The 12887-nt window shown below is 40.0% G+C and overlaps 1 protein-coding gene across 1 annotated transcript in view; it reads right to left on the bottom strand.

Annotated features, from left to right (window-relative positions):
- grm5b (glutamate receptor, metabotropic 5b) overlaps positions 1-12887 on the bottom strand; it is an 86289-nt gene that overhangs the window by 18718 nt on the left and 54684 nt on the right. The window contains exons 7-11 of the mRNA XM_063492344.1: positions 3983-4218; positions 3086-3207; positions 1119-1243; positions 858-1026; positions 431-557 (exon numbers count right to left, since the gene is read on the bottom strand). Of these exons, the coding sequence (XP_063348414.1) occupies positions 431-557; positions 858-1026; positions 1119-1243; positions 3086-3207; positions 3983-4218 (779 nt within the window). The remainder of the gene's footprint in view (positions 1-430; positions 558-857; positions 1027-1118; positions 1244-3085; positions 3208-3982; positions 4219-12887) is intronic.

The following is a 12887-nucleotide window of genomic DNA, read 5'->3' as shown; positions in this document are numbered from 1 at the left end:
GTTAGCGTGCAGTATAATGAGAAGCTGAAAGAACAACAAGGCAATAGGCAACCTCTTCGAACGCAATGGAGAGGAAATAAATTTTCATTGCAACTGAAGTGTATTTGCATGGCAAGCCGCTCTTGTTGCAGAATAATTAAAACACGAGTGACCATGTTGGTAACAAATTAAGGATATGAGAGAGAGGGAGTGGCTGGGAGGAAACGGGAGTGGAGAAGAAGAAACTAGGAGGAGGGAAGAGGAGGGTATGGTAAATGGATGCCTCTCACTTTCTCTCTCTAGGGTAACTTGTGCAGGATTTCCTGTGCAATGCTAATATGTAATACACACTGACAGACTGGATTAAGAAAAAAAAATCCATCATGTGAATATTCTTTATATCTTTTATGATCCCTGGGGTATTTCTGAGATTGCAGGTAAAGATACCGACCTGTGAGGTCATTATTAGGCCAGGAGCCCAGCTCACAGGCTTGGCAGGTGTACTCATCAAACACAAATTCATTTTCTTTGCAGGGGGTGCACGTCCAGCAGCAACTCACTTCACCTTTACGGATCACCTGGAGGACACAGAATACGCACTCACGCCATAAGCAGAGTTTAAATGAAACCACTGTATTAATGTGAAGCTTTACTTTCAGTCATGTCATGTAAATGATCTGTAGGAGGAGCAAAGAGGTCTGGTATAAAAGCAGAATACAGGCTGAGGTGAAAGAGGTGTAGGCTGGTAACGTAAACATGATACAAATCAGTTTGTGATGATAATGAAAATTCCTCAAACATTCATCATACTAATAATTTTATTATTCAGTTATTTTAATCTAATTCCGGGTCTACTGTGTGAAAATTACTCATCTTACCTTAATCTGCCCTTTGTCACAGGGGTCACTGCAGACTGACTTGATCACGCTCTCTTTGCTGGGCCAGATTTCATCATCATCTATTTTTAAGCCTCTGTTGTCCCAACTGCCGACGTTTATGTAGTCATAGTAGTCCTTCCCCATCTTTTTGAAGTTCATTATTTCATACCTGTTAACAAAAGGTGCACATTGAACAAGAGTGAGAGGTTGTTTGCACTCCAAAGAGATCTATGACATCTCTGCACAGTTTAAAGCACCTACCTGCCGGGTGAGTCTCCATTTTCATCAAATAAGATTCCTTCCCCTGACACACCGGTGAAGTTGGTTTTCATCAAAAAGTCCAGAAGTCTAGCCCCATCAATGGGTCGCATGGCATCACACAGGCCCTTAAAACACATAGATGGTCATGTCGCACCCAAAAAAACAGTTATGACCATCAACTTCAACAACATAAATAATTTTATGGAAATAAATTGTGTACAACTGGCCTTTCAATTAATTATTATTCTCAAAACATGTTCACTGTACTTTAGAAGCAACACAATGTAAAGATAAAATTTAACCAATCAGCTGTTGAGGTGAGTCGGCTCGCCACATTCTAGAAAAAGTGAGAAGGACAGCGTGGCAGTATGGTTTCCTATGCAGTGTCTATTCTCTGCCATCCAAACAGTGCAACATTTTCACAATCATCTCATAAAGTTTAGTTAAAATTAAGCCCATGTTGACATTTTTGCAAAAATGAATTTTAAGTCATCCCCACAAAGTATGTAGAGGTGAAGTAGCACCGGCGTTTGGTGCCAAAAATACAGACTCGTGCTGCTCTATACTTAAAATGGTTTACATTTAGCATTTTGTTTTCTGAATTTCTAAGTGAATACGAGGTTTGACATATACTATCAGTGTTTGCCATCATTTTAATTTACATTTTCCTGAATAAATGCAAGGTGGGGTCCAAAGTCTATTATATTTCCGCGTAAACCTCTTTAAAAAAATGTTCTTGGGTAGTGATGTAGCTCCCAAGTTTGAGCAGCTGTGCCAAATTCTGAAATTCTACTGCAGGAGCCTTGGTTCAAGTGTCTCCCTCCCTTCTCTCCTGTCCACTTAGTGTCCTGTCAAAACTAAAGTCTAAAAAGAGCCCCAAAATAAAATCTTACAAAAAGGTCAGCTTTCCTTGTTCGGTTTCTTCCTTTCTTTGAAACATGACAGCTAGAGGCTTGCTCAAGCAAATACACTTGCATTTTTCACCTTTTATTAACTGCGCCTCAATTTTCTAGCAAAACATTACTTACTAAGTAGTGTGTTGAAAGTTGGAATCGTGGCATCAGAACTAAGTGATAGCGTCAGACGTCAAACTGTTATTGTAAGCAAAGAAAGACTAAGTGTGCATTAGATTATGGCTAGACCTGAGGTCTGAGAGGGGGTGTATGGCAGTCCTTTGCGGAAACTGGATTTGATTTGTCCAGAGCACAATCAGGACATTATCATCAGAACATCAGCACAACAAGCTTTGTTTGCTAAGAGATGAAAAAGTAACTTCATCACAGTAACACAGTGCTGTGTGTGGAGATGCAAACAGGAAATTAGAGATGCAAAAAGAAAATTAATTAATTTTCTTTACCTGTTAGAGTATGGGATTTTTTGCACAAATCTTTAGAGCTTTAAATATCAAATGCAAACTAGGACAGGACCTAAAATGTAACCATTTTACATCTAATTCTTATCCTTTCGTCCTTTTCCTAGAATTAGTCTTGCTAAGCTGGTGGTCTGTTTTGGTGAGTTTGCTGAGAGTCTCTTATATGCAATCACCATAGAAACTGCTCGATCAGCCCAGTTTAACCTGCAGGAGTTTGTGAAAGCTCCTGTAACATGTTTTACTTTTGCAGCGGAAATAAATATATGTTTGGGGAAAACAGCTGTCACAGATAATGAGCTCAAAAAATAGTCTGAAAATAGTAAAGTAACTGCTCCACAGGCACTGCTGAAACCCTTCAGAAATCTCAGCAAGACCTTGGAGAAGGATCTTTACTGGTGTTCCCAGACTTTTGGATACCAACTTACATAATGTGATAACAAGTCAAAAATGGGCCGCGTGGCCACTGTACCATGGCATCAATACTTAGGCTCTGTAAGTCCTGCTATTTTCCCTCTCCATCTCTTCATTACCCTCATTTTGTCTGTAGTATGTCTTAGTGTACCCCTCCTTATTCATCCACCAGAGCAGCACCTACCTTGTAACCTGGGCAGAGTGCCCGTTGCATGTTATGCAGGCCATATGCCATTGAGTAGATGGCGTTAATGACAAATCCCATCTTAGTATCCTGTGCATATTGCTGCCGAAGTGACTCTCGCTCTGCAGAGGTGAAGGGGTAGAGTTGGGGGAAACGGACAGTTGGGTTAGTGAGGAACAGTAGCTAGAAAAAAGGCAAACATATCAGAGAAACTCTTAATTTCCCTTCAAGTTTTATGAAAAAAACTGTCCCCCCCAAACATCAAAGACCACTGTCATTCCTCTTCCTCATCAGTTACTTTCCACCTCCGTGTCTCATTTTCTTTCTGTCTCTGTCTGTGTCCTGTTCATTTGTATTTCACGTCCCATTTCATTAGAATACATGAGACACGGGTCCCTTTGATGCTACGCTCACACACTGTTTTGCCTATGAATGGGGGAAAGGAACAGAGAGAGAAAGACATGAGGGCGGATAGAAGCTGAAAATAAAGGGAGGGTTCACTCACAGCCACAAGAGATGGCTGCAGATGAACTGGAAAGCTCTGTGCATCCATGTGGTCTGTGTGTAGGTGTGTGACTGTGTGTTCACACATTCTCTTTGTTTGTTATTTGCATTAACAGAAGCCATTATAAAAACCTATCAACAGAAATGCAGATTGGTACTGTGGCCTGTTATGCAGACTCAAAACAATATATATTGTCTGCCAACAATACAGCCTCTCTTTTCTTTCAGTATTCAAGCACAGCTGTAAATTTCTGGTGTTATCCCTTATGTGAGTAAAGGGACTTGACCAATAACAAACCTAATGTAAACTATAATAACTCTACCATTAAAAGTGTTCAAGTGCAATAACGACAGTCTATTTTTGACTGTATTTCTATTCCTGTCTGTACTTACTGCTGCAGGTGCGGTTGTACTTGCTGTTTTCCTGGGTGTGACCTTTTAGTCGACACTGAAAACGATGCTGCCAGAACTCTGGAAACCAAGGGTTTCTGTGATTGTTTTCAGGACGAAGTTTAAGGTAGTATTCATCAAACCATTTCACGTCAGCCGACTGGAGCTTGATGGTAATCCCGCCGGCCGCTTCCTTAACATAGCCATCTGTCACATCATACCTGTCCGCCCATCCATCACTGCAGAGATACAAATAAAATGATGACTAGAATTTTTGAGTAGGCTCCAGCACACCAGTGAATTAATTCAGTCCAATTATCTGTGCTCCACTTTTTCATATCCAAACAGGATTTAATTTTTGGGTAACAGATGTCAGTAACATGAGAGAAGACCAACGTCAAACATCAAAATCAAAACAGACAAGCAAGAAGGCCCTGCAGGAACACCACAATACTGCACAAAAGCAGAGGAGTTCTTGTAGAGTACAGTATCTCCAAATTTGGTGCATTTTTTTGTGCTAAGACAGTCAAAATCAGTCAAAATGCAGCTCAAGTATGCAAGACTGCAGGAGAAATATTAGGAGAAATGAAAATAATGTCAGTAGTTAATATTATCACAATACTACCACAGAGTTATTTCCCACGATCACTTTGGAGTTTGGACAGTTTTTCATGTCATCTAATTCCATTAAAGCACACAGTGAATGGCCATTTCTGCACTGCACAGTTACATCCTGATTGTTTGATTTTAAAATCCAGTGTGGTGGTGTACAGAGGCAAGTCTCACTGCCCAAAAAGGTATAAATTTAAATGTATATACATTTGTTGTCAAGGAAGCTTCTAATGAATCTTATACTGGTCCTTTATTTCCCCTCGTAGTTGAGCTCCTGTGTATTTAATTGGGGTTTTTTTTTTGGCCTTTTTCAGCTTTATTTGTCAGACACAGTGAGGAGAGGCCAGGAAAGCAGGGGCAGAGCGAGGAGGGGGAAGACATGCAGCAAAGGACTGTGGGTTGGACTCGAACCCAGGCCGGCCGCTCTTAGCCGTATGGCATGCGGCCACCCTTTCAGTGCACTGAGCTAAACTGGCGCCAAGCTCCTGTGTTTTTAATGCTGAATAGAACCATGACTGACATCCTCATAGAAACTCCTCCACCATAGGCTTTTGACTTCACCAGACGCTATCCCAACAAATAAACTGTAGTACAGTCTTTCTTGTCGGCTTATGTCAACTTCCCAAATGTGCCCCATCTACTCAGCCTACATCATTTCATTTTGTTTACTCTCTCCCTCACTTTTTGTATTGCCTCTAACTTCTCTCCGCTGACTGTTCACAGTAAATGGCTGCCCATGTCTGAGCGTGGTTCAGCTGAAGGTCTCTTCCTGTCAAGAGGAAGTTCTTCTTCTCACTTTCACTAAGGTGGGAAGAAGGGTCAAATTGTGGGATTGTCTGGGTTTGCTTAAAATCCAAGGTACCTTTTCACAGCAACCACAGAGGAAAGTGGGCCATTCGAGTTTTATTATATCTTCACAGCTCAAAATACAGGAAACATTTAGGGGTGTGCAGGTTTAGCTTGAGAGGTAAAGCGCAGGGTCAGCACTATGTCACTGTAACAAATAAACCCTTTTTGGCACATCCACACGCAGACACTGTAGATGACATTTACTTTGTAAGTTTCCCAGTTCCCTTGCAGGAATGGAAGAAAAGAAAAAAATTTGAAACAGAGTGATGGGAAATCAAGCTAAAGTCAGAGAAACAGAAATAAAAAAAGAGAACTGCCGTGAAAGCTGGCACAAACCCAACGATTATCAGAGAGACAGATGACAGGGAGAGCTTATATCACTATGGACAATGTCCAAAAGTCATTTTATTGCTGAGTAATAGACAGAACTAGGATGCACAGACACATAAACACATACGCATGCATACGCCAGCCGGGCTCAGAGACGATCTAGGTCAAATGGAGTATTTTGGCTGCAGCTCAGCAGCAATGCCTCGTCAGACACCAGCAAGACGAATATAACTTCCTCACAATGCACATACATAAACTGTGGAGACATATCGCTGCATTTTGCATTTTTTTGGAGGAGATTTGGGTTTACTGTTCCTCAAGGAGGAACAGATGGCAAAGTGAGTGTGTCTGTGTGTGTGAGAGAGAGCAAGATAAAGAGAGAGAAGTGGATGTGAATGACAAATCCTCTCTCGTCCTTTCACAACTACACCCAACAAGGCCTCAAGCGAGACAACGATCTTTCTTTCTTTCTTCCTTCCTTCCTTCATTCTTCCCTTCTTATTTCTTTCTCTCTCTGAGCCTCCGGAGAACAAAACTTATTTTCTCCAACAGCAATCCTTGCAGTGTCTGTCTGCCATCAAGTGCATTCCCCCGTTTTTTTTTTTTTTAAATTCTCTCTGTTGTTGCTGCCACCTCCTGCCATGTGGCTGTTGTTATAAATCAAGGTAGAAACATTTCTAGATTGCAATCCATTAAATTAAACTTACAAATATAAGTGCACAAGGGTGCAATGTGTGGTGTTATATTGGCATGAAAGGGCTGGGGGTTGATGTGTTTCTATGAGGAAAGCTTGTTAACCTCTTTTAATGCTTTTATTATAGCTGTTCTAGTTATTATTTTGGTTATATGAAATTAACCAAAACAATGGATGTTTGTTTGATGTCCATTTCCACTGAAATGTGGTTTTATGGTTTTCATTTAACAAAATAAATAAATAAATAAATCAAACTTCCAGTGAAGCACAGAATAACCAGCCATGGAATATCTACCAATTTCATACCAGATTGTTGTAAACATCACATTTTAACTCGATTTGAAGTCATGTGTCTTTAAAATGACTCCATAAAAAGTGAAAGTCAGTGGAGCTGAAAATAGTTTTGACCGCTGGCTGCAGTAAATGTTTGTCTATGGTGCCATGCAGAGGATGAGGGATCGATGAACAGCTCCCCTGCGGCATGAAATGAAAGGATTTGGGATATTTATGTGAGATTTTTCCTCCTGGACTTTGTTTAACATAGTGTTGTACTGACATTATGACACACAGCAGGTTCCAAAGCAAGACAGCAAGAAAGAAAGAAAGAAAGAAGGAAGAGACTGACAGGCAGGCGAGTGAAATCACAGAAGTAGAAAGAGACATGCCGAGGTAAACAATCAATGATCATTAATCAGCACCATCTAATCCTCATCTCATCAGTGGGTTTCTCCTTTTTTCTCTGACACAGGTTTTTTTCCCCCCCCATCTGTCTTTTCTTTCTTGCCTCCTCTCATTATCGCCTCACCTTCAGCTTTCCCTTGAGCCCCTTTGCTCTGCTTTTCTATCCTGTTCTTTTTTATTCTCCAGCTCTGTCACATTCCACTGCAGCCATCTGTAATTATGTGCCTCTCACTCTCTCTTTTTTCTGCCTTTTTTGCCTCACCGACTTCATTTTCTTACTTTTCTTTCCATGGATAACGCCCATACTTTCAATACATAATTACTTGTTAATACACAGGCACATTTCTCTCATTATTCTTCATGTTTAGCAATTATACTTTCCTCCTTTCCTTCTTTAACTTGCCACCACTTTGGTAACTTTCCAGGTCACACCTGCAGCTCCAAAAAATTTTTTTTGCAACATGCACACTCTTCCATTAATCATCCTCCAATGTTAAGTAATGGACATGGAAACTTGTGGTTAATTATAATTAAGTATGTATTTTAAAGGTTTTGCGTACAAAACTTACAATGCTCACAAATACTCAATGTCTACCCCTCCGAGTGCACAGCATTTATCTATACATGATAGATAGTCAAACTTCCCCTATGCTTTTGGTAGCATGTCTAGTGTCACTGCAGCCACTGTTGTTGTTATGCTACCTACCGCCAACCACGTGAAAGTCACACATCCCCTATTTCTAAGAGGACGTGCTTCAGCTGTGGGATTAAATCGCTGAAATCAGATGATTCTCTTTTATACACCCCATATTTATAAGCAAGAAAAATTTGAAAGCAGCATTCATGATTGTATGGGGGTGCATGAATGCACCTCGGCATGGGTAGCACACCCATTAATGCTGAATAATAAATCCAGGATTTGGGGCAAAGTATGGTGCCATCCTGATGACAACTTTTTTTTTCTTTTAATTTGGGCCAGAAAATACCCGTCCACATTCTCCGTGTATTACAAAACAAAAATGGAAAATCTCTGGCTTTCCATACTCCTATGGTTTACTGCAAATGTGCTCTAGCATCTGCTAGCACCAAAATGAGGAAAACTAAAATGTAAAATGAAAAGTTTGCTTGCTTTCAACTATTTTGACGAGTGAACTTGTGTGGTTTAATGCAGTGCCGAGTTCTGTTCTGAATTTCAAATATGAATTTTGAATACTGTAATTCATGAAAACCCTTAAATTCTTTGCAGTTTTGCATCACACTTTATCCTGAAACTGCTAAACTCATTTTTTTCCTCATGAATGTCCTTTTACATACCCAATACTCAATCACATTGCTCACCTGTTAATAATAGGATAACACAACTTTTCCAGCCTTTCATTGCTCTACCAGCCCAACTTTTGGCTTCCACTCACACTAATGACTGCAGAGGAAAAAAAAAAAACAAAGATCTGCAGTGATTTATCAACAAACTTCTAATTGGGCCCTTCAGAAAGCAATATGTTTTGTGAGCTCTCCAGTACAATTGCAGCAAATGATATTTGCTCTGTTCTCTGTCTTGCATAAATAAAATAATAGTTTCTCAGATGGCTAGATGACTCCCACACATTTTGGAAAATGGAAGTTGTCTCCACAAATAACACATTTTCATCCAAATGCCAGATTCCTATTTTTAGTTTTTCACTAAAACATTTTACGGCTGTTCACACGTGCAGTTCACTGTTGTGCTCATGTGCATCACAAACTGTCGTTTCTTTAAACAATATGCAATATGACTTAGCTAATTATGTATTAAGTAGCATTTTTTAATCTGAAAGTAGGGACTATTAATAAAGGACTGAGTTCACATACAGAGCCTGCATTAGACTGCTTTAAGGTGCCTTAGATGTGAGATGTGTCACATTCAATTTTGCTGTGGTGCAGTGATACTTTGTAACACTGCCTGTTTGGTATCTTGGTGACTTGTTTGCATCAAAGTAGGCTGTAGGCGGAGGCACAGTCGGGGTGGAATCTTGGTTCTTTTTCACACTGCAAACTGTAATGTTGTTGTCAAGGACAAGGACATGCTAGAAATAGGTCTTTTTTAAATGACTGTACAGCACCTACATATAATTAATGTGTTAATCTGAATGTTTCAAATACAAATTACTCACAGTCTGCAAAATATTTGTGGAGTCCTGATTACTAAGGAGCTGCAGCATGCAAAGAAGCAAACCTGCACATCTTCAACAAGGATATTAGGATCCTTTAATAGAGTGGACTCACTTTGTTCAGGTACAAAGTGCCAGCGATTCATTGCATGGACCACACTGTTCTACAAAGCATGAGAGAAGTTGGTGTGATATGCGATGACTGACACTAGTTTCCAGCACACCCACTGCTAATGTATGGTAATTGATTCCTTTCAGTTCCCACCTCATTTTTGAGAGCACAACAGGCAAGCTGCATGCTTCCAATCACAAAACCACCAAAGGTGTGTGAGGTTTGTCATCACTATGCATTTAAAGAAGCTTTGCACTCTTTACTTTCTTGCCAAAAAATGATTAAAGTCTACAGTTTTGAACAAAAACACAAGGATGCACTTGCGATATGCAACTGTATAGGTGACGTCACAAGCGGAGGGAAATAGTTAAAGGCTTTACAGGGAGCCTAAGGTGTGTGTGTGTGTGTGTGTATATATATATATATATATATATATATATATATGTATATATGTATGTATATAAACATGCTGTAGATGTATCTGTAAAAAACAGTAATTGTATACAGTAGTATGTGTCATCATACATCAGGCTGATCAATCACTCTATTTTTGATCACAATGACTGTTTTAAATGACATCCTCGCTCTGCCTCTCTCCACATGTCTAGGAGCCGAAGGCCGTCGCCATGGTTTCCAGCCCACGCTCAACCTGCCGTCTGTACTTTGTGTCTCATTAGAAGCACACTGGATTTTAAGTGTATGCACACACACGCACGCACACACACACACACACACGCTGCCTTACTCTCCATGTCACACACATGCACGCGCACTTTTCTATTCGCTATTCAATTAACATCAGGCGTCCCATCTCTACCAATATTGGAAATGCTATTTGCATAACCGTACAGTATGCCAGTGTTGTAGGCCACTGCACCACCTTAAGCAGAACTTTTAAAAACCAATTCTACATACAGAGGCCTGGGGCAATTGCCTTTCCATTCTGTTCATTCAGAGTATAAATAGAAACTGGAACTCATTTGCAAATTATTATTAATTTTCAGTCGGCTCTTTCTTGGTTATGAAATCTATCTAAGCCAGGCGTTTCCAACTCTTTAAGTTCCAGGCAAGGTCTTCCAGGTGGACCAGGCACAATGAACAAATGAAAATAAAAATATTTTTAATGTATTCCCCCTTGCCATCACACTAACAATGATTTTTATGAAAATAGTCTCATGTGGAAAAGCAATTTACCCTTCCATCGATCAACTTGAAGCCGTCTCTCAGCTGACATAAAGCAGGAGAGAGGGAGACAGAGTATGCTAGACAGGGTGCCAGTCTATTACAGGTCAAACACAAAGAGAAACAGACAACCACACTCTCATATCCACATCTACAGTCAATGAAGAATGATCAAAGAACCTATTCTGCATGATTTTGACTGTGGATGGAAACCAGAGAAAACCCATGAAGGCAGACTGAGAACAAGGGGGGCTCAGCTGACCAGGAGGTTCAAACCCCAAAACAAACAAAGTAACGTAACACATAATGTTTACGTGAGGCAATTTAAATATAGTTCATTCTAAATTATTTGTGTTTCTTTTCCATATGGATGTTTACAGAGAAATACATCACGCACGAGCAACATTTATGTAATCCTTGCACCTAGAAAAAACCTGTTTCTACTTGCTGTCTCCATCTGTTGCATCTTGATTTCTCTCAATTCAGCCATTCTTATCTTTCCAATTCAATTCAGTTTAAGATGTGAGAAGATGTGCAAGAAAGACAAGATGATCTGGCCCATTTTGATCCTGAACCGTTATCTTTATTAGGTCATTTGAGATACACATGTCTATTAATCACCCGAAACAGCAATAGTCATTAATTTCTGGTTAGTAATCACAGATTTTAGATGGTTCTTTTGTGATATGGCATCCCTTTTGCCTTCAGAGATTCATCAAGGTGTTGGAAAGATTCCTTTCGTTCCATATTCACATGATAGCATCACATAGTTGCTACAGATTAATCAGCTGTACTTGCATGATGTGAATCTCCCTATTGGATTAAGATCTTTTGACTGTGGAGGCTAGTTGATTACAATAAACTCACTTTCATGTTAAAAACACCCAGTTTGAGATGATTTGAGCTCTCTGACATGGTGGATTTTATCCCACTGGAAGCAGCCATCATGATTACACTGTGATCACAATAGAATGAACATAATCAGCAATGATTCTCAATAAGACTGTGGCATTTAAATGGTGATCAATTGGTATTAAGGAGTACAGGTTGTGCCAAGAAAATATCCAAAACTCTATTAAACCAGCAGAAGCCTGAACTGTTGATACATGGCAGGATGAGTCGATGCTTTCATGCTGTTTATGCCAAACTTTGACCCTCAGAAATGTTTGTCTGCATACCTTGGCTGTAACAAGTGGTTATTTCAGAGACTGTTGCCTTCCTGTCAGCTCAAAGCAGTCTGGCTATTCTCCTCTGACCTCTGAATTCAACAAGGCTTTTTCACTCAGAGAACTGACACTCACTAGATATTTACTCTCTTCAGACAGTTTCTCTGTAAATCCTGGAGATGTGCAGGAAATGCTTACTTGGAGCTTCAGCAGATTGTTTTTACCCAAGCACCGAGCTACTGCGATATGATTGGCTGATTTGATATTTGCATTAACGAACAGACAATAATAATTATCAAAGAGGCAATGAGTGTAAGTCACGGGATTTCAGCAGAGCAGAAAGGTGAAATGAAATGCTTAGTGTAGCATGACACAACATGTAGGATGAATGAACTTCTACACTAAACTAGGGCTGCTCAATTAATCGAATTTTAATCTAAATTACGATCTGGGTTTTCAACAATCATTAAAAATGACTGAGCCGATTATTAGCACCTCCCTCATGCTTTACTCTCGCGCTGCTCTGTGTGGCAAATCGAGCGCACCTCTCTGCGTTTCGAGCACGCGTCACAACAATTAAGAGGACCCGAGGAAAGCTCGGAAAGCTAAGCAGAAGTTATTTGGAGAGGAGAGGATAATGGCTGCTGAAGAAAGAATGCAGTTCAACAACTTCAGTGGTGTGGAAACATGGGTTCGTGGAGTCAGACGTGGATCAAGTAGACATAGTGTGTAAACTTTGCTATGGTGTCGTAGCTGCACCACAGAGCAACTAAACATAGATGTTTACATTTTTCATTTATTTTTTATATTGCAAATGTTGCAGCTTTAAGGCAGGGATGACCACGGGAGTTGCTTTTTCACTTCATATCCTTTATTTCAAAATCAGATCACTGACAAAAACATACAGCAGCTCCTCTTCAACTCCTAGCCCTTGGCTGCGGTGGAAAAGAACGACTCCAATCCCCTTCAAGGAACATACGTACAAAAGAGTTTTTCTGACACACCAATGGGGCGTTCAATGCCGTCTTGTAAATATGAGTACTCTGGCAGAATAACAGTTCAAATGAAAAATACACCAGAACAAACAAGCAAAAAAAGTGTGGGGTACCTTTGAACCAATCAACAAAGTATAACA

Source organism: Pelmatolapia mariae, linkage group LG14, assembly GCF_036321145.2.
Source record: "Pelmatolapia mariae isolate MD_Pm_ZW linkage group LG14, Pm_UMD_F_2, whole genome shotgun sequence".
NCBI lineage: Eukaryota > Metazoa > Chordata > Actinopteri > Cichliformes > Cichlidae > Pelmatolapia > Pelmatolapia mariae.
This window is presented reverse-complemented; position numbering and strand designations above follow the sequence as displayed.